Source organism: Manihot esculenta, chromosome 12 (genome assembly GCF_001659605.2).
Source record: "Manihot esculenta cultivar AM560-2 chromosome 12, M.esculenta_v8, whole genome shotgun sequence".
In the NCBI taxonomy this organism is placed as follows: domain Eukaryota; kingdom Viridiplantae; phylum Streptophyta; class Magnoliopsida; order Malpighiales; family Euphorbiaceae; genus Manihot; species Manihot esculenta.
The window spans coordinates 31,822,183-31,845,816 of record NC_035172.2 but is presented as its reverse complement, the minus strand read 5'-3'; the positions used below and the strand labels follow the sequence as shown (position 1 = coordinate 31,845,816).

Genomic DNA, 23,634 nt, shown 5'->3' with positions numbered 1-23,634 from the left:
AAAGTTCTCCATCTCCTCTGATCAGGTTGCATGTGCTTTCTCTACCCTCCTTGACTCTGAACTTTTGATTTTGTCTTATGACTTGTGTTTCTTCTTAGGCTTTTGACCGTGTGTAGAGCTTTGGCTTCAAAAGCAAAAAAATCTTTCCTTCTTAAAATAGAGCCTATGGTCGGTCTTACTCAACTTACCCAAAATCAAAAGGGAGCGGTAATCTGCACCTAGAGATCGTCAAAAAAGGCTAGTTCATCTTAAGGGGGGCAGTTGCTCTATTTGTGTAAACCGGGTTAAGAAATTCAGATTTTGGAGTAGAATTTTTAAGATTTATTGTTTATTTGGATGTTTACTTGTGGACCCTAATCCTCTAGCATTGGTCTTGGATATGTAACTTTTTATAAAACTTTTCATTGCAATCCAATTATTTATTTTTGAAAAAAAAGACATACAGTAATAGAAATTAAAATAATAAAATAATTAACATTTAAAATAAATAAAAAGATTAATTAATAAATTTTATATTTTAATATATTTTTTAAAAATTAAAATACAAATTAATGAATTTTTTATAATATAAAAATAAAATAGTAAACTTCAATTAAAAAAAATTGGCTAAATAATTGAATACATTATTTAATTTTTCTTCCAGCTTCAGTGATGAAGTATAACCTCTCCTTAATTTAATTTTTTTTGAAGGTTGAAATTTGAATTAGATAAGATGATGTATTAAAATATAGAAAAAAAAACCAAAAAAAAAATCATCTCATTTCTTTTTATTTCAGGATTTGTATTTTATTTTAAAGGTCTGTGATTAATTTTATATTAAAATAATAATTTATAATATAAATTTTATATCAACATAAAATTTAAAAATTATTTAATATAATATTATAAAATATTATTTTGATATAAAATTAAATCATATATTTTGAAATTAATTATAAACCATAAAATAAAAAATTAATGAAACATCTCAATGGTGAACTCGTGGCTCACGATTCAGACCACCATCTCAATGTGACCATTTTGTTTTTTCTTTTTTTCAAAAATATTATTCTTATACTTAAATATACTGTTTGGCAAGCAAGAAAAGTACATCTCATGGTAACCTCATACGTACGGTATTAGAAATTGAGAAAGAGATGGATTTCTTTCTGGAATATTTATTTGACATAATATTAAAAATATTTTAATTAAAACATAATTTAGTAACAAAAAACCTTTTAATTATTTAATATCGATTAAAATATTAATACTTAAAAAAGTGATTTTCATGTTTAAATTCAATAGCAATGGACCTCTATTTGAAAATCTTGGTGCATATAGATGAATTAACCCATGATTTTCAAAACCCCCTTTTCTGGGTATTAATTCCTGTAGTCTGCTTCAATAATTCTACCTTTTTTTTTTCTAGAATAATCTTTATATATATATATATTTGGTTAATTTTTTATATACGCTTATTAATAAGCTGCTACAGTTGAAATCCACACCAGCTTCACGAGTTCACATGCACCATTACTTTAGTCCGCCTCTATAAATCCACGTACTCTCTCGTTCTGTCTCTCAAATTCTCAATTATCTTATCGATATCCTTCTTGCCTTCTCTCTTACAGCAAACCACAAAAGAAAATGGTCAAGCTTAACGTTGCCACCCTTTTTATTCTGTTCACCCTTCTCCTATTCTCCACCGCTCTAACCTACGCCGCACGCCGCGACCCACCCTTTACTAGCGAGTCCTTGGCTAAGGACCAACAACAGGTCGATTGAACTTGTTTTCTGTCCGATCTAATTCTAAATATGATTTTGATATTTGGGTCTCAATTTTTTTTTTTGGAATACTTATAGGATGTTGATGAGGCAGAGGTGGTAGAAGAGAGCTGTAAAGGAGCTGGAGAAGAAGAGTGCTTGATGAGAAGGACGCTTGCTGCTCATATTGATTACATCTACACGCAGAAGCATAACCCATGAAAGTTTCTTAATCGTTCTATTATTTATTAAATTGCTACATATAATTTGAGAAAAAAAATTGCTATATATAAATATAAATGGACTCTGTGTGATTTAGTTTACATGAACAGTTTCTTTTTGCCTCGTCACTATTCTTCCATCTGTTCTGTTTCTATAAATATATGATTAAAATTATAAAATCTTCTGTAATTCTCAACAGCAAAATGGAGCTTCTGTTAGCTGGATGACATTGTTCTAACTAGGCAGCTCTCTCTTTCTCCCTCTCCTCAATCTGTAACCCTTTTCTTGCAAAGTTTTGTTTGTTTGTTTGTGTAATAAAGATTGCAGAAATAGTTTCTTTTTAACTTGGTTTATAAAGGATTAATGAAGGCTTCATTCGGTTGGAGAGGACACCAGGCTGCTGCGAAAGCTGATCTCAGAATATCATAATCATAGAAAGGAAAAAGAGAAATCAAAATCTGAAATAAAGTGTGAAAGTTAAGAATTATTAAGTGAGCTCAGCGAACGCGGATTTGACTAACATTCTTTTCAATGGAGTCACTGTAATTTCGTTGTTTCTCGTTCATTTCTTTGATGATGCCTTGTTAAGCAAGAGCTGGAAATCTATGCTTTATCTTCTTTTCCCACGGCTGGTCACAAGACAACTGTTAACTACAAAGGTTGTCTTCAAAAATATCCTCAGCCTTGGAACACTAATCTAGACGCATCTTGCTTTTATTTGCATTTTTTTCCATTACTTTGAGCAGAAAATCGATTAATTAATTCAATATTATATATAAGATTGAAAGCCAAGGATTTAATTTTATTCATGTTTCTCATTTGTCATCGATGATAAAAACGAGTTCCTTAATTATTAATATAAATTAATATGTGAATTTTACGATTATTACATTAAATATTTATATGAAAACTTCAAAAAATTAATTAGAACATTCAAATATTTATAAATATTATACTCACAGTTTTAATTTTATCAGAGTTTGATCGTCTCATAGTATGTACATTGTTGAAAGATTTCAAATTTATTGTCTCAATTTTCGATCCATTTCAAAAAAAATATATATATATAAATATTTTTAAGTTGGAAACATTAATTCTGAGGAGGTGGAAACCGAAAGCAAATGCAAGCGCAGATTTTGCATGTGATGGATAGGGAGGCATGCATGCAACTGCTTATCTTTCTCCTCTCCATTTCTTTTTTTTTTTAATTAAAAAAAAAACAGCGGGGATCATTCACATTTAGTTGACCCGAGAAAAGTATTTAAATATTGATTATAGTCTAATCTATAAAAAATAATAGACCATTAGTTTAATTTTTTTATTAAATCTAATTAAATTAAAATAATAAAATTTTTTAAAAATAAAAATTAAAATAAATAAAAAAATAAAAAATCAAATCAAAATTTTAAATTAACTAAATTTTATCAATTTTTTTTATTTAAATCGAATACTAACCGCTACTGATATTTTTTAATAATAAATTATCTGATAAACAACCTATTTAGTGGGTTTTATTTCACTTAAAATTCTTTATCACCAATAATGTTTATTTAGATCATTGAATGCAAAAACCACACTTACGAGTTTAGTTGAGAAATAACAGAAACAACCACTAGTTCTTGCCTTGGCCGGAATCGTTGGCGGTTCACGGATATAAATTTGATTGCAAATGCAAGTATACATACAATATCAGCAGAGTTATATTAAAAAATAAATATTTTATTACTAATTTAATAAAAAAAATTTAAAAATATATATTATTTTTCACATTTTAGTTAACTATTAGCCGCTAACCACCTTTTAATTTCAAAAGCTCAATGCGTTTAAAGAAAAAAGTCAAAATTTCCTCTGAAGCTTAATAGATAATAGAGTGAAAAACAGGAGCAAATTAGGCAGATTAATCCGGAATTGCACCCCATTAAGAAGCAACATTTTTCTTTTGTGTAATTTTCTTGCTTCTAGAGGAAGTTTAACGGAAAATATTTTTTATTAAAATATTTATTATATTTTTTTATAAATAAAATAAATATTTACTAAAATTATTTTATATTTTTAATAGATCGACCAAATGTGAAAAGAATTAGATGAGAGCTTGGCTACGAGTGTGCACGCTTTTCCAGGCTTTTTACAGAAAATAGTTAAAAGTTTCATAGAAAGCAGACATTGAAACTGGATGGACATGAGTAGAAGAAGCCTATGTTCAACGAGAAGCCCATTCCAAAAGAGGCCCTGGCTTCAAATTGCCATATACCAAAAAGCCTGTTATTTAAAATTGTGGACGACTGCAAGAAAAGCCCAAGTCATGCGAGAACTGGCCGAGCCATTAAAGAAAGACCAAGAAACAGGGGAACTAATTTTTCATAGGAAGAAGAAAACTGGAAAACCCTGAAATTGAAGAACATACATGCGGTAGAAGAAATTGGATATGTTTTTTCGAGGCAGGTTTCTGTCTTTCCCCATGGTAATTGGAGCGGCAGTGTAAGTTTCCTATCTTCATCTCCTCTTGGATTTTCTCTGTTCTTATGATATCGTCTGAATCTTCCTACAACTTGTAATACCATTTTCATATTAATGTCTTCCTCTTCATCTTGAACTGGGATTTCCATTTTAAGATTAATTTGCTTTTAGATTTTGTCCAGCTTCATGCCCATAGATACAAGAAATACCTATTATAGACTATTAAGTAAAATTTAGAGTAATTTTGCAGATTTTTGAGGACCCATCACCTCATAGTAAGCAAACGGTGATCAATTTAGTTTCCTTACATCAAAATTTGCAGCTCATATAACTTTTTTTATGCATCTGTTAAATTTTGAAAGTTATACATTCTTGTTGCATTATTTGTAATTTCCATTTTTTCTATCATATTTCATTTCATGATGCTTGTGGTTTTGTAAGAAATACATGTAAATTACCTACCATCAAAAGAACCCAATACTGTAAACTTCATTGATGTTTATAAGTTGCAGATGGTGGACATGAATAGGGAAGTAAAGAGTTTCAGTATGATGTCTACTGGTAGCATATAGCGAGACTGGCTGTTAATGGATCACACAGTTAATGAGTACCAAAGTATTAACTTAACTAGATCCCTTCTGGCTTACTAGGATTTAACATGTCTTTGAGCTATATTGAATAATTCGTAGCTTGTAGGCAATGTTAAGGGTTCTTTTTTTTTTTTTAGTAAATTTTTTTCCACTTGAAATCCTTTCTTTCTCTTTTATATGGATTTTCATTTAGATATAGAGGCATTTGCAGTGAAGGATTTGAAGTTAATTATTTAGTTTTAGTGTTTATAATGGATTAGTTTTGTTTGGTTAACTAGATGCAATGAATAAAAACTACTTTCTCAAATTTGTCTTTAACGTACATGAGCATCAGTTGATATTGTTTTTTCAAGTACTAATTTTATATCTTCACTCTACACCTGGAAATGATCTTATATTTTTGTTCTTGGTCTAACTTTTGCATGTCATAATTTGTAAGATAAATCTAAAATTTACAAATCTATTTATGCAAATAGAGCCTTGATGTTTTTGTCAGCTGCTGGTATTAACTCGTTCAGTACATGTAAAGTTACATATTGCACATACCGTAAATTCTTCCCTCGGCTTTTCTCTGTTATTGCTAAAAGCGTTATGTCAAAAACACACAATTTCCTTTCCTATCCTTTTCTGACTTTTCATTCACGATGTCTTCATTTCAGCCATATGCATCTCTATATGTGTTGTTTCCTTACTGCCCAGTGTTTGTTGAAGTAGAGCTTATGCTATTGCCATAAAGTTTTCAGCTCAGCTTGATACACATTATACAGTAGTGTGACACATGTGCTGACTTGCTCTAATGCTTCAATGCTGGCCTTGTCAACTAAAAGTAACCATGAATACATAGTTCGTGATCTATATTTGTGTAAGATTGATATTGGTTTCAAAATAATGCAGCATTTATTAAGCTCCTTTCAATTTCCTTCTGCCAAATATGAATTTGTCTAGAAAAATGCATTTTAACAGGCAATGTGATGAAATTGAGAAAAAGGAGATCATGCTTACAGTAATCTCTGTGATTGTATATCTTTGGATTTTTTTATCAGATTTGGGTTCGGCATATTTTAGCTGTTATGCTCATCTGAGCAACTTTTGCTGTACAGGTTTTGTTAATATTTGGCATGAGGTGTGGAAGAAGATATTAATATAGAAACACATTTCATTTTAAGTAATTTGTAGTACGTGTTTAGATAAATTGTGCTTCCCTTTTAGCACTCAATTGATGTGAAATGTCATGCTGGGACTGGGACTGAAAGAAACAGGTGTATGTATTGAGTTCCAATATGCAAGATATTTATAGAAATAATTTTTTTAGTTTCTTAGTGGAATTTAATAAAGCTGTTCAGATATTTCATCTAAGTTTTACTTGCCTAAAAGATTTCCTTGAACTTTGAGTTTGGAATGATAAGTGATTAGATTTCTTATAGATCTCTAATAACCTCGTCATTGGATTATTATAATTTGTCATAGTAGGCTTCCATTTTAAATATTCGTGCAGTGCTAGAAATTTCAAATGCTTCCGAGCTTTTTTTTATTTTTTCATCAGAAGTTTCTGAGCACTTGACCAGACATGGTATCTGCTCTAGGCTATGCAAATGATTGTACATGGATTTTGCAGGATTGGAATTGTTTCTGGAAAAGCAATATTTGGGCCTCCACTTGATGAGTACTGGAAAAAGAAGCTTCAGGAAGAGACAGCTGCAAAAGAGACCGACACGAGCTCTACTTAGCAGATGCTGAGAAAATCTCAGAGTGCATGGCAGTGAGAACTGAGAAGTGGGAAGTGGCATTTCCAGTTTCTTAGCTGATTTAATGTAGAATTAGGACAATGCAAAAGCTAGTAGTTTGATATGCCTAGGTGGTATGGATCCCAGCTGCTGCAGGTACGATAGGAGGAACTCTCTGCATTAAATTAATTGTTTTTTTTTTTTTAATATATTCAAAGCAGAAAGCATGATGAACCTCATCTGCTGAATGATTATTGAGCGTCACATTCCAACAATAAGGATGCTATTGAACCTTGATATTATTGCAGAGGCAGAAGTGTTACAACTTTACTCAAACCAAGAACCTGATCAACTAATGAATTCTTATTTTGTTCTAATCCTGACAAGGATACGCCGATCCTTTTTATTTTCTAATGTTGTCTGCTAACCTTATCATGATAGGAGAAAAAAGGAGGATTTTTCATGGCATCACATCCAACAGAAAAAATAAAAATAAAAATAAAAAAAAAGAAGAAGAAAAAGTTGGTATTGTGATGCCGTACAAAGAAATTAGATTACATAAAAATCATCTTTCAAACATGAAGAGTTAGCACAGACAAATGATTGTCAATGAGAAACATTCAATGAATTAAGCAGGCACCAAAATCCAAGCACTGTCCAATAAGTGCAAGCACAAAGAAAGACATATGGTTGCAATAACAGAGGATTTTGCAGTAACATATCTCACAACTCCAAGTCCACTATCAACAACAGCTCCATGAACTGCATAAACGCATCTTCTTATTGCATCATAAACTCTCCCCACCAAAAACTCCAAGAAAGATCTAACTGTCTCAAATGTAATCCTCCCAGTTACATCAAGAACAAGCCTTCTATTACTTGGTACTGCTAATGTAGATGATACTTTTCTAATCCATCCACCATCCTCATCTTTATCAATTGACTTATTTGCTTTCTGTTGGCTTGTAGATTCCTCATTCTCTGATGAACCTTCTTCTTCTTCTTCTTCTTCTTCATCAATGGCTAAGTTTGGAGATTCCTGACTTGAATTTGCTTCAGAATCAGCAGTTGTCAAGACTTGATGAGATGTCTTGACAAGAGTCTCAACAGCACCGTTGCATACTGATACTAATACATCTCTCACTTTGTTTTCATGCTTGGGATTTGTCAATCCTGCAAAGATTTCGTCATAGGTGTTGATGTGCATGGTCTTGTCAAGATATACAGCAACTGCAGTGCTCACAAATAGCTGAATACAATCACCTATAAGAGATTTACACTTGTGGCTACAGACCACGTCCACCAATTCTGTCACAGAGTTCATTTCCAAACCAACTTGATCACTGGTGATAGGACCATTCAATTCTGAATTTGAATTGAGCTCTCTACTGCTACTACATGTTCCATCTTGATAACAGGCCGTGACCAAGTTCCTAGCAAAGCTTCCAACAACAATAGAAACAAAACCAGACCCAGCAGGAGTAGAAAGCTTATCAAAAACCTTATCCAAGAAACTTGGATTGGTGGTATCATGATTAATCCTTGCACTGGATTGATAACCTCGCAAAATCCCCAAAGTTAAAGCTTGTGTAAGGCCAATTACAGATCCTGAAAACTCAGATGACCTTGCAACTTTAGAAATTTGCTTGAGACTATTGGGAATTTGGTCCGATTCTGACTGCAGAAAATCTTTCAAATCCTTGGAGATGACTCCAACAGTTTCAGCAGAATCAGAGACAACTTCTGCTATAGAAAATATAACCCCCAAAAGCTTTGAAATGCGTTTTCTCTTGCAAGCAATTGAGGGCAAGTTATAAACTCCATAAGCAACGCAAGTAGAGAAACCAAGAGATACCAACAGCGCAATCAATCTCTTCCTTTTCACGGTATAATCAAGAAGACCCTTTTTCACCAATTGCAGGTCCATGCGATCCAAAAGAAGATCAAATCAAAATAACCCAATTGCAGTTATAAGAAGATAATCTTGAAGTCGGGTAATGAAAGTGTTGAAGCTGTACAAGCAAAGAAACTGTTACAGTCAATGATTCAAAAAAATAAAACTTTATTATTCCTTTTATTCTCTTCTTATCTTCTTATCTATAAAAGGAAAACAGAAACGATATGAAATCAAAAGTGATGAATTGGGTATTAATAAAAAATTCTCAAGTATCACGAATCGAGGAAGATGGAGAGATAGAAAGAAACCTGAGAGAGAGAGAGAGATGACGTAAGGGCGGTTGCAGAGGACAGTAGCGTCTCGTGCAGGGAAGAAAATGGAGGTGTCATGCAGTGTATGGGCGAGTAAGGTGCAATTTCGTTCTTCTGGTCATGGATGGGAGAAGAGAAACGATCAACTTCAAAATTCTGCAGCCACTAGAAAATATATATATTTTATGGCAGAACTCAAGAATCAGTCCTTGTGGGGCTCATTGCAAGTTTCAAGAATGGATAATTCTTATAAGGGATTATTTCGTTGCTTTCTGGGAACAGACATATAAAATTTAGGAAAATAATTATCAAAATTTTTAAAAATTTTATTAATTTATTACTATTTCAAAAACTCTCCATTGTATCGTGTAAAATTAAGTTATTTAATCTTTATTTTTATTTTTTTAATAAATCTTTATTTTAGTTAAAAATATTAAATAAAATAAATATTTAAAATTATAATTTCTAATTAAATAATATATATAATTAAATTTTATTTTTTTTTGAAATAACAAGAAAACTTTATTGATTCAAAGAGAACAAAGAAACAATATGAGAAGGAGGGATATCAATCCAAACTTCTTGACCTGATTCAGAATGAGCCGATGTTGCTAGAACATGAGCGACATCATTCGCAGATCTATGAATAAAAATACATTTTGCTTTCTCATAACTAGATAGAAGCAGTTTACAATCTTGAACCAAAAGGCCAAAAGACGATAAATCATCTAACAAAACACAATTAACTGACATTACAAGTACCTGAGCATCCAATTCGAAAAGAACTCGATCTCATTCACACTCTTTAATCCAGCTCAATGCTTTCTAGAATGCTATAACTTCAGCACACTTTGCATCCATCTGGCTATAAAAAAAGCCTGCTCTAGGAGCCATAAAACTCCCATCATCCTTTAAAGAGTAAATTTATTAAAAATTAAAAACATTAAATTTCATCTTTTATTTAAATTCGTTTTAAAAGGATTCATATAGATGACCTATTGTCTACTTTCTATTAGTTGAGATCTGCCATCTATCTCTGTCCTTACACCAAACGTCATTCTAAATTTTTCTTCGTGATATTCGCCTGATACCATTTATTTTAGTCGAAATTGAATTCAAGAGTATAATATTGGTTTCAAATTTATATGGCCTTCCTTTAATTGATCGGTCTAACATTTTAAGTTTCGGATCAGATATATAACATAGACTGGATCAATCACAGGTTCAAAACCAATGGTAAATAATTTAGTTTAGTAATGTGACATGAAGGAAAGTAGCTAGTCTAATCAATTCGCAGCTCTGTCCGCATGCACACCAAAAAGAATTAAATAGCCGTCTGGCGTAGAGAGGAGTCTGATACATCCGTACATACGGATCTAGGTGACAGAGACAAATGGCATTATAGGCAAAATGTTGTTAGACGTCATTAGCGGTAAAAAAGAAAAGGGATAAAAGAGGAGAAATATCTTTCTCTCTATTTAAGTTTATACTTATACTGTAAACTCTATTCTTTAAACTTAGAACATCATTTTTTATTATCTAAAATTGTGATGATTTTTTTTTTGTTATAATTTTTTTTTCTTTTTTAATCAAGAGGGGAAGAATAATATTACATAAAACTTATCTAATTAGAGGAAGATTATTTGTCTCTGATTAAGGTAGATGACACAGTTAGAAAATTGAAGTATTCTGTGAATAATGATGAAATTGTATAAGTGGGAAAAGAAAATGCATTGCTACTATCATTATGGGTTGGATCTAGTGGAAAAATTAAATGTCTGTTAAGTAAGATTTCAAATTTCAATTTCATTGATAAAAAAATTTTCAAAGAGATTTTTTCTGTTATGCCAGCTGTTCGACTTTAAATTAATTGAGATTATAATTAAATATTGAAATTCTATAAAAATAAGTTTTTAGAATAATATACATAAAATCACTTTAAATAATTGATATACAGTTCATTGCAATAAAAAAAAAAAAAAAGCTGAGGAATTTTTACCTTTTTTTAAAAAAAAAAATCTTAAACTCTGGTATGAAATTTTTTTTTTTTTTAAAGGGTGAAATGTGATTTTACCATATTTTAAAAATACGGTAGAATATGAAAGTGCAATAAGATAAGTACGATAAATAATTAATTAAAAAAATTATAAATATTGTGCGATAATAGTTCTGCATATTTAAAATGCGGAACACCATCTTTTAAAAATAACATAAAAGTTATGGGGGAAATTTACCTATAAGAGAGAATTTGAGAAGGAAATGTATTGAGGTAGACGGGGCTGCTTCAATTATTTTGAGGATAAGACTACTCTCCATGTATTTATCTAGTACTCTTTTGCTAGAAAATGTTGATAAATTTTAGGTGCGGACTTCTCTGCTATGCCTTCCTTTTTAACTGTTGCTAAATACTTTATTCTTTATTTGAATTTCATGCATGGACACTTCCTTTGTGGGGAAAATTTTTATGTTAATGTGAAATATATAAAATAAAAAGGAATGATAAGTTGTGAAATGGTAAGTATGTTTCTCCACAAGATACTATACGTTTCGGTTTAAAGTTGCTAACTAATAGGCAACAAGCTCATATTAGCACTAGTCTGAATATTGCTCCTAGTCGATAAGTTTAGACTCGACCTATCTTACAAAGAAAAAAAAAGTGTAATGTGGATGATGGAGTTCACGTGCGTGAGGGGAAAACTTTTTTTATTATTTTTAGAGATAGTTCAGAATAGTTTTATAGTGGGTTAATTAGTTTTATAGAAGATATTGTTTCTCTTGAATTGGCTGAGACTTTGACTCTCAGAGAAATACTTTCAATAAGCTAAAAGACTATAAAGAGAGTAATGTGAATATTGAGATTGATGTTAAGAGTGTATTTGACGCTTTTAGATGTCATGAAAATGACTCGTTTGAATTAGATAATATTAGTTTTTAATTATAGAATTCTCTTTTCATATGAGTCAATTACATTTTATTATGAATTTCGAAATAAACTAATGTGCATGCTTACTTTTATATCGTGAGTGACTATACATTGTACTCGTTTTGAGTTATAAACTATTTTTCTAAGTTGTACATGTAATTCTCCTTCTCATTTGATTGGACATTTGGCTTGTAACTTGTATTTGATATAATTATTGGCCTTAAAATAATAATAATAATAAATAAATTTTAAGATAATATATATTAAAACCCTTGCCCTTAAATTCTAAGATTTTAAAAAATATTTTAAAATATCCATTTCAAAAATCTTCGGCAATGGTGCCAATTTTTTATTCTATTATTGTCGAGACCGATCAAAAATAATCTTTTTTGTTATTTACAATTTTACAACTGTAGATAGTGACAAAAAGATCGAATCAACAGGAAATTGATATTTATCTATTTTTCTTGTCAAGACGAAGTAAATAAATCAAAAATAAAATAAAAGAGGTTTTGAGATTAATGCACTAAACTAGAATTAAAAGCTAAAATATAAAGTAAATAAAAAAATAAAAAAAATTTAATATTGAGAAAAGTCTAGTTGAAGAATTAGATTCACTTTAGTTGTTGAAATTGATCATTGACACATAAGTTTCATAATTTTATAACTGTAGATAGTGGCAAAAATATCGAATCCACAAGAAATTGATATTCATCTATTTTTCTTGTAAAGACCAAGTAAACAAACCAAAAATAAAATAAAATGGAGATTTTGATACTGATACACTAAACTAGAATTAAAAGCTAAAACGTAAAGTATATAATAAAATAAAAAAAATTCAATAACGAAAAAGTCTAATTCAAGAATTGAATCCACTTTATTTGTTGGGATTGATCATTGATACATAAGCTTTGTTATTTGATCTATATGAATCTAAATCACTAAAAAAGTATTCATTTCAAAAAAAAAAATTTTTTTTTTTAATTTTAAAGCTGTTTTATTATTTTACTAACACTGTAATATAATATATTATATTGATTTTTTATCTTTCAGTTAATATGCTAAAAAAAAAAATTTTCAGATGGCAAGCAAAATACCATCAAATCCATTGTTAGGCTGAACTCGGAATCTAATGGGGTGAGTACATGTACATGTGATTCTTTTTAGATGGTCTAGCTCCAGTAAACGATCATCAGTATTCATCACTTCGACGGTTTACATAAAATTAAAATCTAATCGGCAATTTTAATAAGCTTTTTAAATTATATTTTATTCTTAAATTTATAAAAATTAAAAATTAAAACCAATTTAAAGGAATCAAGTCCAAAACACAGAAAATTAAAATCATCCCCTATCCTGGGAAGCCCTAAAATGGGAAAACAAGAAGCAACCAAAACATAAAGACCTTTCCCTTTCCAGAGGACTAAGAAGACAGAGAAAAAAATCATTGCTCAATGACTCCTAAAACGACGATTCAATCCAACCGCTGGCCTAGGGGAGGGCATAAATCGGTCTGAACTAAAAAATCGAACCGAATCGATCAATTTCGATTTAATGGTTCGGTTAATCAGAAAGTTCAGTTCGGTTCGATTAATATTTTTTAATTTATTCGGTTTTCGGTTCGATTCGATTTAAACGTGTTATATAACCAAACAACCAAAAAACTGATTTTATACATAAAAATACTGATTTTATATATATTTTCAAATTTTATATGAATTTTTATGAATTTTTTAAATATTATTATTATGTATTCAAATAATATTTATTAATAAATTTATGTGAAATATTTATTAAATTATTCTACTGAAATTAAAAGTAAAAAATTAAAAAAGTTACAGATTTTGGTTTGAATAGAACCGTTTTATCGGTTCGATTCGATTATATTTTTATAATTAATTTTTTTGATTTTTAATATTTTTATAATTCGATTTTTTGATTTTTTCGGTTCGGTTCGATTCGGAATCGAATCAACCGATTGCACAGCCCTCGGGCTGGCTGCTTTAAAAAGACAAGAAAAAAAAAAAAAAAAAAAAAACTCAATGCAATCAAAGACTTTTGAAAAATAAAGGATTACGTGGCAGATACTGCAAGATGACATGTTTTTGAAGCAGTTTATTTAGTCCATATAGCTTATTTTTCTTTTATTTTTTTAAAATAACTCATTTTTTTTTAATTCAATTATTTGATTCATCAGAATTTGACAGCAATGCATTTAATCCCTATTTGCTTATAACATTACAAAAAACAAAAAAAATTCAAAACTTCATATAATGATTAACAAGTAATAATTTATTAGCTACTTCTCTATAAAATTTTAATTAAAATTGAGTTCTGCATATTTATAAAATTCATTTCATAAAATTACAATAAATAGAATTTTGACATGTTTATAAAAAATATTAAAAATATTAAATAAAATATATGGTGAAATTTTAAAATTAAATAAGAATAATATAATAATTTACTTTTTAATTTATTTTTTTAACTTATAAAGGATATTTATAAACTCAAAAAAATTATAAATAAACGAATAATTTAAATTTTAAAAATTATAAATTAATTTCATCAATTTATAAGTTTTAGAAAAATATTATCAAAATCTAAATACTAAATTAAAATATTAAGCGTTACTTTAAAAGTGACTGCCGCGTCATGATTTGTCATGTAAAACGTGAAAAATTAAGCGGCATGATTTGCAAGCACAACAGGAAAATTAATTTTCATAGCATACGTGTCAAGATTTGTTATGGGGTGAGGCAATCGCATTTGTTGATAATGCCACATCAGCAATTAATGTCAAGATATACATTCTTTCTCGGTTGTTTGACTGCGTAAACAACTCCAAATTCACAGCTAATAAAATTAAAATCTTAATCCAACTGTTGCTGTGCTGCCTTCAACCATGTAACTCATTACATTTCTCCACATATAATTCCCAGCCACAATTTCTAATTTTCACAAAAAAAAATACGTGTCCTTTACTTTAGGACCACGTGGTCATCCACTGTACACGTGGCAAGTACCCAGTTCAGTTCCCACTCCTATTCCGAGGTAACCCCTAAAAGCTTTCACCTTGTGTACACACGTTCTGGTTTCTGTGTGGGCTTTTCTTCCTTTCTATTTATTTATTTATTTATTATTTTTTTTTAATTTTCTGTTATATATCGACGCTAGCTTCCATCTGTTTCGGTTCTACAACTCTTCTGCCAAGAAAATGTTTCTGAAATTAGCGATTTCACTCTAGCTTTGTAAGATCATATTCGTCTGTCTTCTATGCTTTCTCTGTCTCTGTCTCTGTGTTTTGGTTTTCACTTTCTTGCTGGGTGCATGCAAAAAGCTCTCATAAAAGGTAAATTTTCTTTTCATTTTCCTTTCCTTTTTCTTTTCTCTTCTTGTTTTTGGATTGATCAGGGAGTTAAACATGGAGACATATCAAGAAATTACGAGGTTTTGCTTCTTGTTTAAGTTCCCAGGAACATCATACTTAAAAATTAAGAATCCTTGTATTTGACAACTGTCTGATATTATCCACTTTCTTTGAAATCACTCTTTTTCTATATCAATCTCTAGCAGTTTTTATGGATTCAAAAACATGGTTTTTTAATTAAATATTTTATTTTTTTGTCTTTCTTTTTATTCAAGAAATCAGGCTTAGCATCTAATCTCTCTACGTTTATTTCATTAACACGGCGGCTGCTACTGCTGCTGCCGCTGCCAATTTGTTCTCATTATTATTCTTTCATTAGTTTAAAAGAATGTCTGCTTATATATTCACAGTAATCATACGTTTCAAAACCCTCGATTATCTTTCTCAATAAAGAACTCCTCACAAGAACAAGTATGGAGATCGCTTACCAGCCGTATATCGACCCCGAGTTTGAATCTCTCCTCGAAAGAATCTATCCTCCGAGGTATGGTAGAAAATTTTTATAACACCAGCAATTTTCATTTCAGTATGGTTTTTTTTTTTATGTATATATTCTGCAAGGCTATGGTTTAATTCGTCAGCTTTGCTGGTTTTTGATGTTGCAGGGTTTGCATTGATAACGACGCTTGTCAAGACTGTACGCTTGTTAAGGTACATTAATTTTTTTTCTTTCTTTCTTTTGTTTAGCAGATGAAAGACGTGATTATTCAAGGAATTTTTTTTATGGGTTTTTATTTTTTTATTAAAAAAATTATGGGGTTAATGTATTTGGGTAAAGGTGATGGTGGAGATTCCATTTATGTGATTAGGGAACTGAAGGCATCTGAATAGTATCTAATAATATAGAATAATTAGATGAACATTAAGAATTCTGGATAGCTATGTTTTAATTAGCATTAACATCTATAATGAATTCCATTACGAATTCTTTATATTTTACTGGAAAAACCAAGCAATCCCACGTTAGGTTACTGATCCACCGAGTGAATGGCCACTAAATGGAAAGGAAAATGGAAGATAGCAGAAGAAAAGTCTTTTATTGTAAAAATTAAACTTTCTTTTTGCTTTTAGCTTCTTTATAGAGTAGATCAGAGCAGAAGACTCGATTCCCATTCCTTATCTACATGATCCAGTTAGTTTCTTCCCTAGAAAAAAACTACCATCTTTTCTTTTTCCCTGGCACCAACCGAGATGACGTAATCAGTTGCATAGAAGCATTGATTACAAGACTTGAAAGACCAACAACACCCTCTCAGGCACTTCTCAATTGGATTAGAAAAAATAACTTAGAACTGATTTAACTTCTCATAAAGTCAATAAAAATGACGACCAAATAAAGAAAATTTTGGCACCCTTACTGAAAGAGAAAGGGTCACGTGTTAGAAGAGAGTAAAAAACTTTTAATTATAAGAATTTCCAAGTAGTAATATATATATATATATATATATATATATATATATGGAATACTGGGGCTTACTGGTTTAATTTTGCTATGCAGGTTGACAGCGCGAACAAGCATGGGATTTTATTAGAGATGGTCCAAGTCTTGACAGATCTTGACCTTGTTATCTCCAAATCATACATTTCCTCTGATGGGGTATGGTTCATGGACGGTGAGTGCCCTATCCATCATGCTTGCATAAACTTACACTTAGTTCTGTTAATATTAATTATACAATGTGTTAAGTAGCTTAATTAGTAATTAAATTAGCAATTAGAGATGGGTTTTTTTTTGTTTGAGCTTAATAAATTAGAGATGGGTTTATGATTAAGCATATGATCCCTAACTTTAATGACCCAATTGTGAGTCATCATCCCACTAGTATATGCTCATATGGGTTTGTTTTTTTATTGCCTGCTGCAGTGTTCCACGTGACTGATCAGCTTGGAATCAAAATTACTGACGAAAGCCTCATACTTTATATTCAGCAGGTAATTTGCATATGGAAATACACATACCTATGCAGATCTGCACAATTTTGTCTCGTAATAATTGCTGAATTGCAGGCATTGTGTGCAAGTAGAAAAGAGGGAATATCCAAGGAGCTGCAAAATTGTCTGAAAAGAGAAGTTAGGCCGCCACACGTGTCCATGGGTCACACTGCCTTGGAAATAACTGGAACTGACAGACCAGGTCTGCTTTCCGAGATTTCAGCTGTTCTTACTCAGCTGGAATGCAATGTCACAGCTGCCGTGGCATGGACACACAATACCAGAGCTGCTAGTATAATCTATGTGGAAGACAAGCTGAGAGGTGGACCTATTACAGACCTGAAGAGACTTGCTCATGTAGAAGAGCAGTTGGAGAATGTAGTTGATGCCCGGCATCGGGTAGGGGAGAAGAGGAGTGTTCGGCTGACCACACCAGTGGCCGGGCAGACGCATACTGAGCGGCGGCTGCACCAGTTGATGTATGCAAATATGGATTATGAGCCGTGTCGAGGATGCACGGAGACGGGTGTCGCGCACCGGAGGCATTGTACTAAGATTCATGTGTCGATAGAGTCTTGCAAGGAGAAAGGATACTCGGTGGTGAACATGAGAAGTAGGGATAGGCCAAAGCTCTTATTTGATACATTGTGTGCATTAACTGATATGCAGTACGTGGTGTTCCATGCCGCAGTGAGCTCTAGAGGCACCATGGCTGATCAGGTATGGTATATGAACTCAACAGAGAAAGATTACGCCCGTACCATTACAGCGAAAACTGAAAACTGGAAATCTTTGCAGGAGTACTTCATTAGGCATAAGGATGGTTTCACTTTAGATACAGAGTGTGAAAGGCACAAACTCACCCAATGCTTGATTGCTGCCGTTGAGAGGAGAGTATCCCATGTAAGTACGAAATAAATAATAATCTCCTTCAGGCACTTTCAGACTTGACAGCCACTGTTAATCAATGAAATTTCATGTGCAGGGATTGAGGCTAGACCTCTGCACACACAATCGAGTGGGATTGCTATCAGATGTTACACGGGTTTTCCGGGAAAGCGGCCTGTCAATATCAAGGGCCGAGATTGGTACGCAAGGCGACAGAGCAGTAGGATCATTCTATGTCACTGATGCTTCAGGAGATGAAGTTAATCCACAGACGATAGAACTGGTGAGGAAAGAGATAGGGGGATCTATCCTGGTAGTTAATAAGTCACCAGGTTGGACTCCGAGGACTCCTTCCACAAGAAATATTAGCAGAAGTAGCAGTGGCAGCGTAGGTGAAGATAAGCCAAGATTCTCACTAGGAAGCCTGTTCTGGTCTCAGCTTGAACGGCTGTCAAACAATTTCGGATCCATTCGGTCATGAGAGTTGTAATCTCAGGAGTTGCTTCTCCTGCTGTACTCAATTGTATGTTGTAAATAATTTTGTATGCAGGGAGATTGAGCAGTCAGTCGGTTAGTTTTTCCAGTAATAATCCAGGTTATTTGTTTCTTACTGATTCCTGTCACCTCGAATGCAATAGGTAATTTAAATCAAGCAGCAATAGGGAAATTCTTGGTAACAAATCTATTCATCATTATCAGTACCCAGTTATGGGTTGCGTTACTCCTACATTCGTCATTTCTCTAATAATACAGGAACCTGCCACTAAAATTATTTAGAGAAGAGAAAGGCAAATGACAAATATAAGCCCTCATTATAAAAATAATTAATGGAAACTTTACAAAATACAAAATACCTATGTTTTAAATCATTTTCAAGTAAATTCATGTCGTTTGAATTTAATTAAATCAATTTAAACTTTTTCATTAATAAATTTAACCACATATTATTGATTAGGAAAATTCAAACCACAATTTTTCATTTCAAAATAACCTAAACTATAGGATCTTTTCTCTTCTCATGTTTGTAGTAATAAAATGTATCAAGCAAATCAAGCCTGAGAGAAATAAATTTGCAAGGGTGGAAACTTTTCATGATAAACTCCCTTCAGAATTGGCTAGAAGAGTTCACAAAATGAGTCTGCCTCTTGACAAGAGTGGAAGACAATGTATGGGCTGAGCTAGAGTGAAAGGAAGCCTGGTGAATATCTCATGCTACTTGTTCCAGCTTCTTTCACCAAAATTTCTATCACATTCCTCTAGCTCTATCATTACATTCCATATTTACGAGAAGGAACCAGCTAGGCCTAAAAAGTAGGAAAGTGCAACAGGGTTCATAGCAGAGGGGCACAACTAATTGGTGGTTGGAATAACTCAAACCCAAGCATCCCTGCATGCCACTTAGAGGAGTACACTACAACCAAGCCCTAGTGGTTTCACATGGTTCAAATTGAAAATAATATATTTCCCAGATCAAATGAAAATAAATATTTCATCACTGAATTATTATAGTTAACATACATATTTTATGCGCCAATGGTCATCCAATTTAAGTTCAGACTTATGTACAGATAGTTTCCAAAGCCTAAATCAGACTGCAGAAACCATATACAAACTATTCACAATAACGTAGCAGAAAGATGGAAGACACGTTCACCTGGGGTTTTATGGAATTTATCACATGGCATTAATGTCATCGACATCAAGCCAATCATTGGACTCCTTGGATACAGAGTTGCGAGCACTTAATTGCTCAGACCCAGCATGTTTCACATTGACAGGATTAATATCCTAAACCGAGTCTGAAGAACCTTTCTTGAACTGAACCCAATCTCGTGAATCTTTTGTTGAAGCATCAGAACCCAATATTACTTCCTTATAACTAGTAGGCTCATCTCCATCATCCTCTTCAAGATCACTGAATGATACGTCCTCATCATTTCTGATATGCATTGTAGTTCCACTTGTGCCAACCATCTCTGAACTTTCTTCTCTCAACCAATCATCAGCATCATCCTCAATTTTAGAGGTGGAACCAGATAGATGTCGATGTTTGGCATGGTCAACTGATTCTTCCTTGACCACAGCTTTGTCAATAATTTGCATTTCAACGCTCTGAACTGGGTGCTTCTCTGTTTCTTGTTCATCTGTAAAACCAGAAGGAATTGCTTCATTGCCAGATGTCTTGGCTGCAGTATTGGGAGGGACAACTTCAATGATGGATGTCCTTAGAGGCACTGATCCAAACTCTGAATGAGATGGCACAGGAAGAGATTCTTCATGTGGTAAGTCAGCAGTCCCTTTCGATCTAAAAGTGCCAGTTTCAGACCAATCTGCTTTGGTTGCCTTAGCTTTGTCATGCAACTCCTGTGACAACATTGCCCTCACTTTCATTATCTGCAAGCACGTGTTAAAGTTAGCGATTCAACTTAGCAATTTAATTGTTCAACAGGGCAATATCTCAACCAGACAAGTTTTGATCAGCAGACAATCTGACAGAAACTGCAAAATGGGACACTTGAAAATCGCTTCCTCACTCCAATATTCAAAACTTTCTGACAACAATACCCCTCTCACCACCACCACCCTCCCCCCTCCCCCCCCCCGAAAAAAAAAGGAAAAAACAAAAGTTGCTAATGGTCAAACTTTGAAACTATGACCTAGAGGACCACCATCTGAAACACACAACAAATAAAGGCTATGTTTTAAAGCTATTCCAAAAGCTCTCCAAATGATATTTGATCAAATCTCTAACATGCAGTAACTGAAAACTTAACTTTGCATGGCTATCATCTTAAAGTGCAACCATACATCAAGGATCAATATTGTCATCCCATCAAGAAAATTTTGCCAAAAGATAACTTCTTGAACATAGATAACTAATAGATGCCCAGGTAGCAAGGTTGAGGATATCTGATCTACAAAAGTGAACAAGATGAGAGGTAGATCTTCAATGACTAGTTGAAGAGGCAAAAGAAGGCTTTAGCAACAAACAAGCTAACCTCTTCTGCTAACTAATTACTCTCAAATTTCAATATCTCCACTCCATCGTCACCATGAAATATTCGGATACAATTACTGGCTATGTATTTGATAAATTAACAGAACTAATAAAAAAGAAGACACCATGCACCAATATCACACCCTGGAGAGTGGTGATGTGTGAAATGCGCAGTCACAGAACATGTATAATTTACAGATTTGAAATGATCTCACTACAAAAAATTAATGTACCTGGGGGGTTGAAAGCAGCTCAGCGTCATGTTTACTGAGCCTAGGGTGCAGAAGTACAAAGTAAATCTTCCAAAAGCAGCCCTCACTCATATGCCCTGGACAAAATTCAATTCGGAGAGCAGATAATCTGGGGACAAGATGTTCAACTGCCAAAGCATGTTCTTTTTGGGCATCAGACATGTCAAAATCTGAAAATGGAAAGGGGAGAAAAAGATAAAGATGCTTGACTTGGACACAAATGCACAGAACGTATTAAAGAGCTATGAAGAATTTCCTCTTATTGAATAGCATGAAAATTATGGAACAACACATATGCATTGAAATTAAGCCTATAACATTTTCAATGTTTTTATTGCAATGCCTTGAATGTACCTACAAAACTTGCCATTTGCAGTGAAATTATGCACCATACAAACAAAAATCTTCAAATAAATTAAGACAAAAGGAAGTATCATGTAAATTTGAAAAGGGAAGCAAATATGGAAAGGGAGGGGAAAAACCTCTAAATAAATAAAATCAAGGAGAAGACATGTAAATCAAGATTCCTTCAAACAATTTTTAACTTAAACAAAACAACAAAGTTGAGTTCCAGTTAATACTCAATTCACTGAAAACGCCCCAAGCTCGATTTAACAACAGCCAATAAGTCACCTAATTGATATGACGATGAAGAAAAAGAAGTACCATATTTTGATCAATACAAAGGGATAGAATGGCAATCTCTATCCTTTCTTAAGGAAAACCAAGTAATTTCTACAACAAAAAACTTGTAGTTGATAGCTGACCTTCCAACCTCACACAACATCTATATGGGCTCCATATAAGTTTAAGTGCTTTATCCCACAAGCACAACAATTAGACACCAATTATACGACAATCTAGCTAGACTAATTGAAAGGAAAACATATCTGAATGGAGTTCCAATACATAATGAAACCTCCACTAAAAAAGAATTGATTCAGTATCCATGTTCTTAGAAGCAGAAGATAAAAATAAAATTCTGACTTCTACTAAACATTCAGTTTTTCAACATCAGTACACACTATCACCAAACTTCACCATTTCAAGCTGCTAGAACACTATCAGGTAACGTTAGAGATTCAAACTAAATCAAAGCTACATTTTGCTTTTCCAATTCCTAAATGACAATAAATTTAAAAAGCAGCCTAATATTTCCATATTCACCAAGGCAAAGCATTTACATGTTGACAGCAAGTGAATAAATAACCAAACAGATAAGATTTTTTTTTTCTTAAAGTACCATCGAAATCTTCATCGTCAGGAACAGGAAAATCAAGCCAAGTCTGTGGATGCATAGCTATATCCCTTGCGAAGGTAACAACATCCTCCGTCACACCGACAGCACTGCCAATCAAAAACTCATCGTTTAAATCTCTTTCCGGCCCAATTTGCAGGAGGTTTGATGCGATCTTAGTGATCTCCGATACAGTTACATTACTCGACAGCTTGGAGATTCCAGACTTGAACTTCCCGCCAATCTCAGCGAAATCGCTGCGAATCCCTGCAATCAAATCCTCATCGGATTCCTCCGAATCTGATAGCTGGTTTGGTTGGGGATTATCAGTTGGTTCATCCGAGATCTGACGGGAATGTGGAGAGGAAGGGGAGGAGGGATCAGGTGGAGGAGCGAGGAAGGAGGCGACGCCCCAGAATTGGCGGGTTAGAGTTTTCGTCAGCTCGGAGAGGTCTTCCTTGACGCCACGCGGAGTGGTGGCGGCGACTGTGGATGATGGAGATGGTGGTGATGGTGATTGGGCATGGTCATCAGATTGAGGATTTGAGGGTGAGTTTGAGTTTGAGTCCACATTAGAATTAGGAGAGCGGTCATCGTCATCGTCATCGTCGTCGTCTAGCTTGAGAGAATTAGCAATGGACCTGGCTAGCCATGACATCGTTGTAATGGTTGGGAGCACAGACTACAGATTATCGTTATTGGAGTACATATCCTCACTGAACCAGAGTCAGCGATGAAAGGTTTTAATGGAAAAGATCGGTTCGATTTAATTGGAAGAATTACTATTTAATCCCTTAATTTAGTAAAATTAACAATTTAATCCTCCATTAGTCATTTTTTAAGACGCATTGAATAGTCCTTTTCTTCAGGGACTAGATTAATCATTCTGGCTTCTCTCTCCTTTGTTTGTTCCTGCGCCCATGAAACCCTGTCGTTTAGTGAGACTATCAAGCCAGCTAATTCCTCGAAAAAGCTAGCAAGATATAAAACCAAACAACTCAGCTTGATTTATTTTCCTCATGGTCACCAAG

General features: G+C 32.9%; 4 protein-coding genes and 1 long non-coding RNA gene across 8 annotated transcripts; 3 read left to right on the top strand and 2 right to left on the bottom strand.

Annotated features, from left to right (window-relative positions):
- The first annotated feature begins 1,469 nt into the window (after window positions 1-1,469).
- LOC110627973 (phytosulfokines 3) lies at window positions 1,470-2,309 on the top strand. Its single transcript, XM_021774397.2, has 2 exons — window positions 1,470-1,755; window positions 1,843-2,309. The coding sequence occupies exons 1-2, from the start codon at window positions 1,627-1,629 to the stop codon at window positions 1,963-1,965; spliced, it is 252 nt and encodes an 83-aa protein (XP_021630089.1). The 5' UTR covers window positions 1,470-1,626; the 3' UTR covers window positions 1,966-2,309.
- A 1,578-nt stretch (window positions 2,310-3,887) lies between these two features.
- LOC110628672 lies at window positions 3,888-7,000 on the top strand. The gene is made up of 2 exons (XR_002490095.2): window positions 3,888-4,443; window positions 6,628-7,000. It is a non-coding gene; the product is annotated as an uncharacterized LOC110628672 (long non-coding RNA).
- On the bottom strand, window positions 6,917-9,135 carry LOC110628671 (protein PHLOEM PROTEIN 2-LIKE A10). Its single transcript, XM_021775461.2, has 2 exons — window positions 8,942-9,135; window positions 6,917-8,748 (listed from the first exon to the last, which is right to left on the bottom strand). Exon 2 carries the CDS (start codon window positions 8,661-8,663, stop codon window positions 7,365-7,367), a length of 1,299 nt encoding a protein of 432 aa, XP_021631153.1. The 5' UTR covers window positions 8,664-8,748; window positions 8,942-9,135; the 3' UTR covers window positions 6,917-7,364.
- A 5,819-nt stretch (window positions 9,136-14,954) lies between these two features.
- Window positions 14,955-18,729, top strand: LOC110627941 (ACT domain-containing protein ACR1). Of its 4 annotated transcripts, XM_021774355.2 has the most exons (8): window positions 14,962-15,219; window positions 15,648-15,781; window positions 15,903-15,948; window positions 16,796-16,910; window positions 17,162-17,229; window positions 17,305-17,949; window positions 18,028-18,132; window positions 18,215-18,729. In XM_021774355.2, the coding sequence occupies exons 2-8, from the start codon at window positions 15,711-15,713 to the stop codon at window positions 18,596-18,598; spliced, it is 1,434 nt and encodes a 477-aa protein (XP_021630047.1). In that variant the 5' UTR covers window positions 14,962-15,219; window positions 15,648-15,710; the 3' UTR covers window positions 18,599-18,729. The 4 variants fall into 4 exon arrangements, with proteins under 4 accessions (XP_043804856.1, XP_043804857.1, XP_043804858.1 ...); XM_043948922.1 differs by having other exon boundaries at window positions 14,958-15,219; window positions 17,305-18,132; XM_043948923.1 differs by having other exon boundaries at window positions 14,958-15,219; window positions 17,162-17,949.
- Window positions 18,730-19,589: 860 nt separating this feature from the next.
- On the bottom strand, window positions 19,590-23,337 carry LOC110628547. Its single transcript, XM_021775268.2, has 3 exons — window positions 22,610-23,337; window positions 21,349-21,536; window positions 19,590-20,511 (listed from the first exon to the last, which is right to left on the bottom strand). The coding sequence occupies exons 1-3, from the start codon at window positions 23,259-23,261 to the stop codon at window positions 19,906-19,908; spliced, it is 1,446 nt and encodes a 481-aa protein (XP_021630960.1). The 5' UTR covers window positions 23,262-23,337; the 3' UTR covers window positions 19,590-19,905.
- Between the last annotated feature and the right edge of the window lie 297 nt (window positions 23,338-23,634).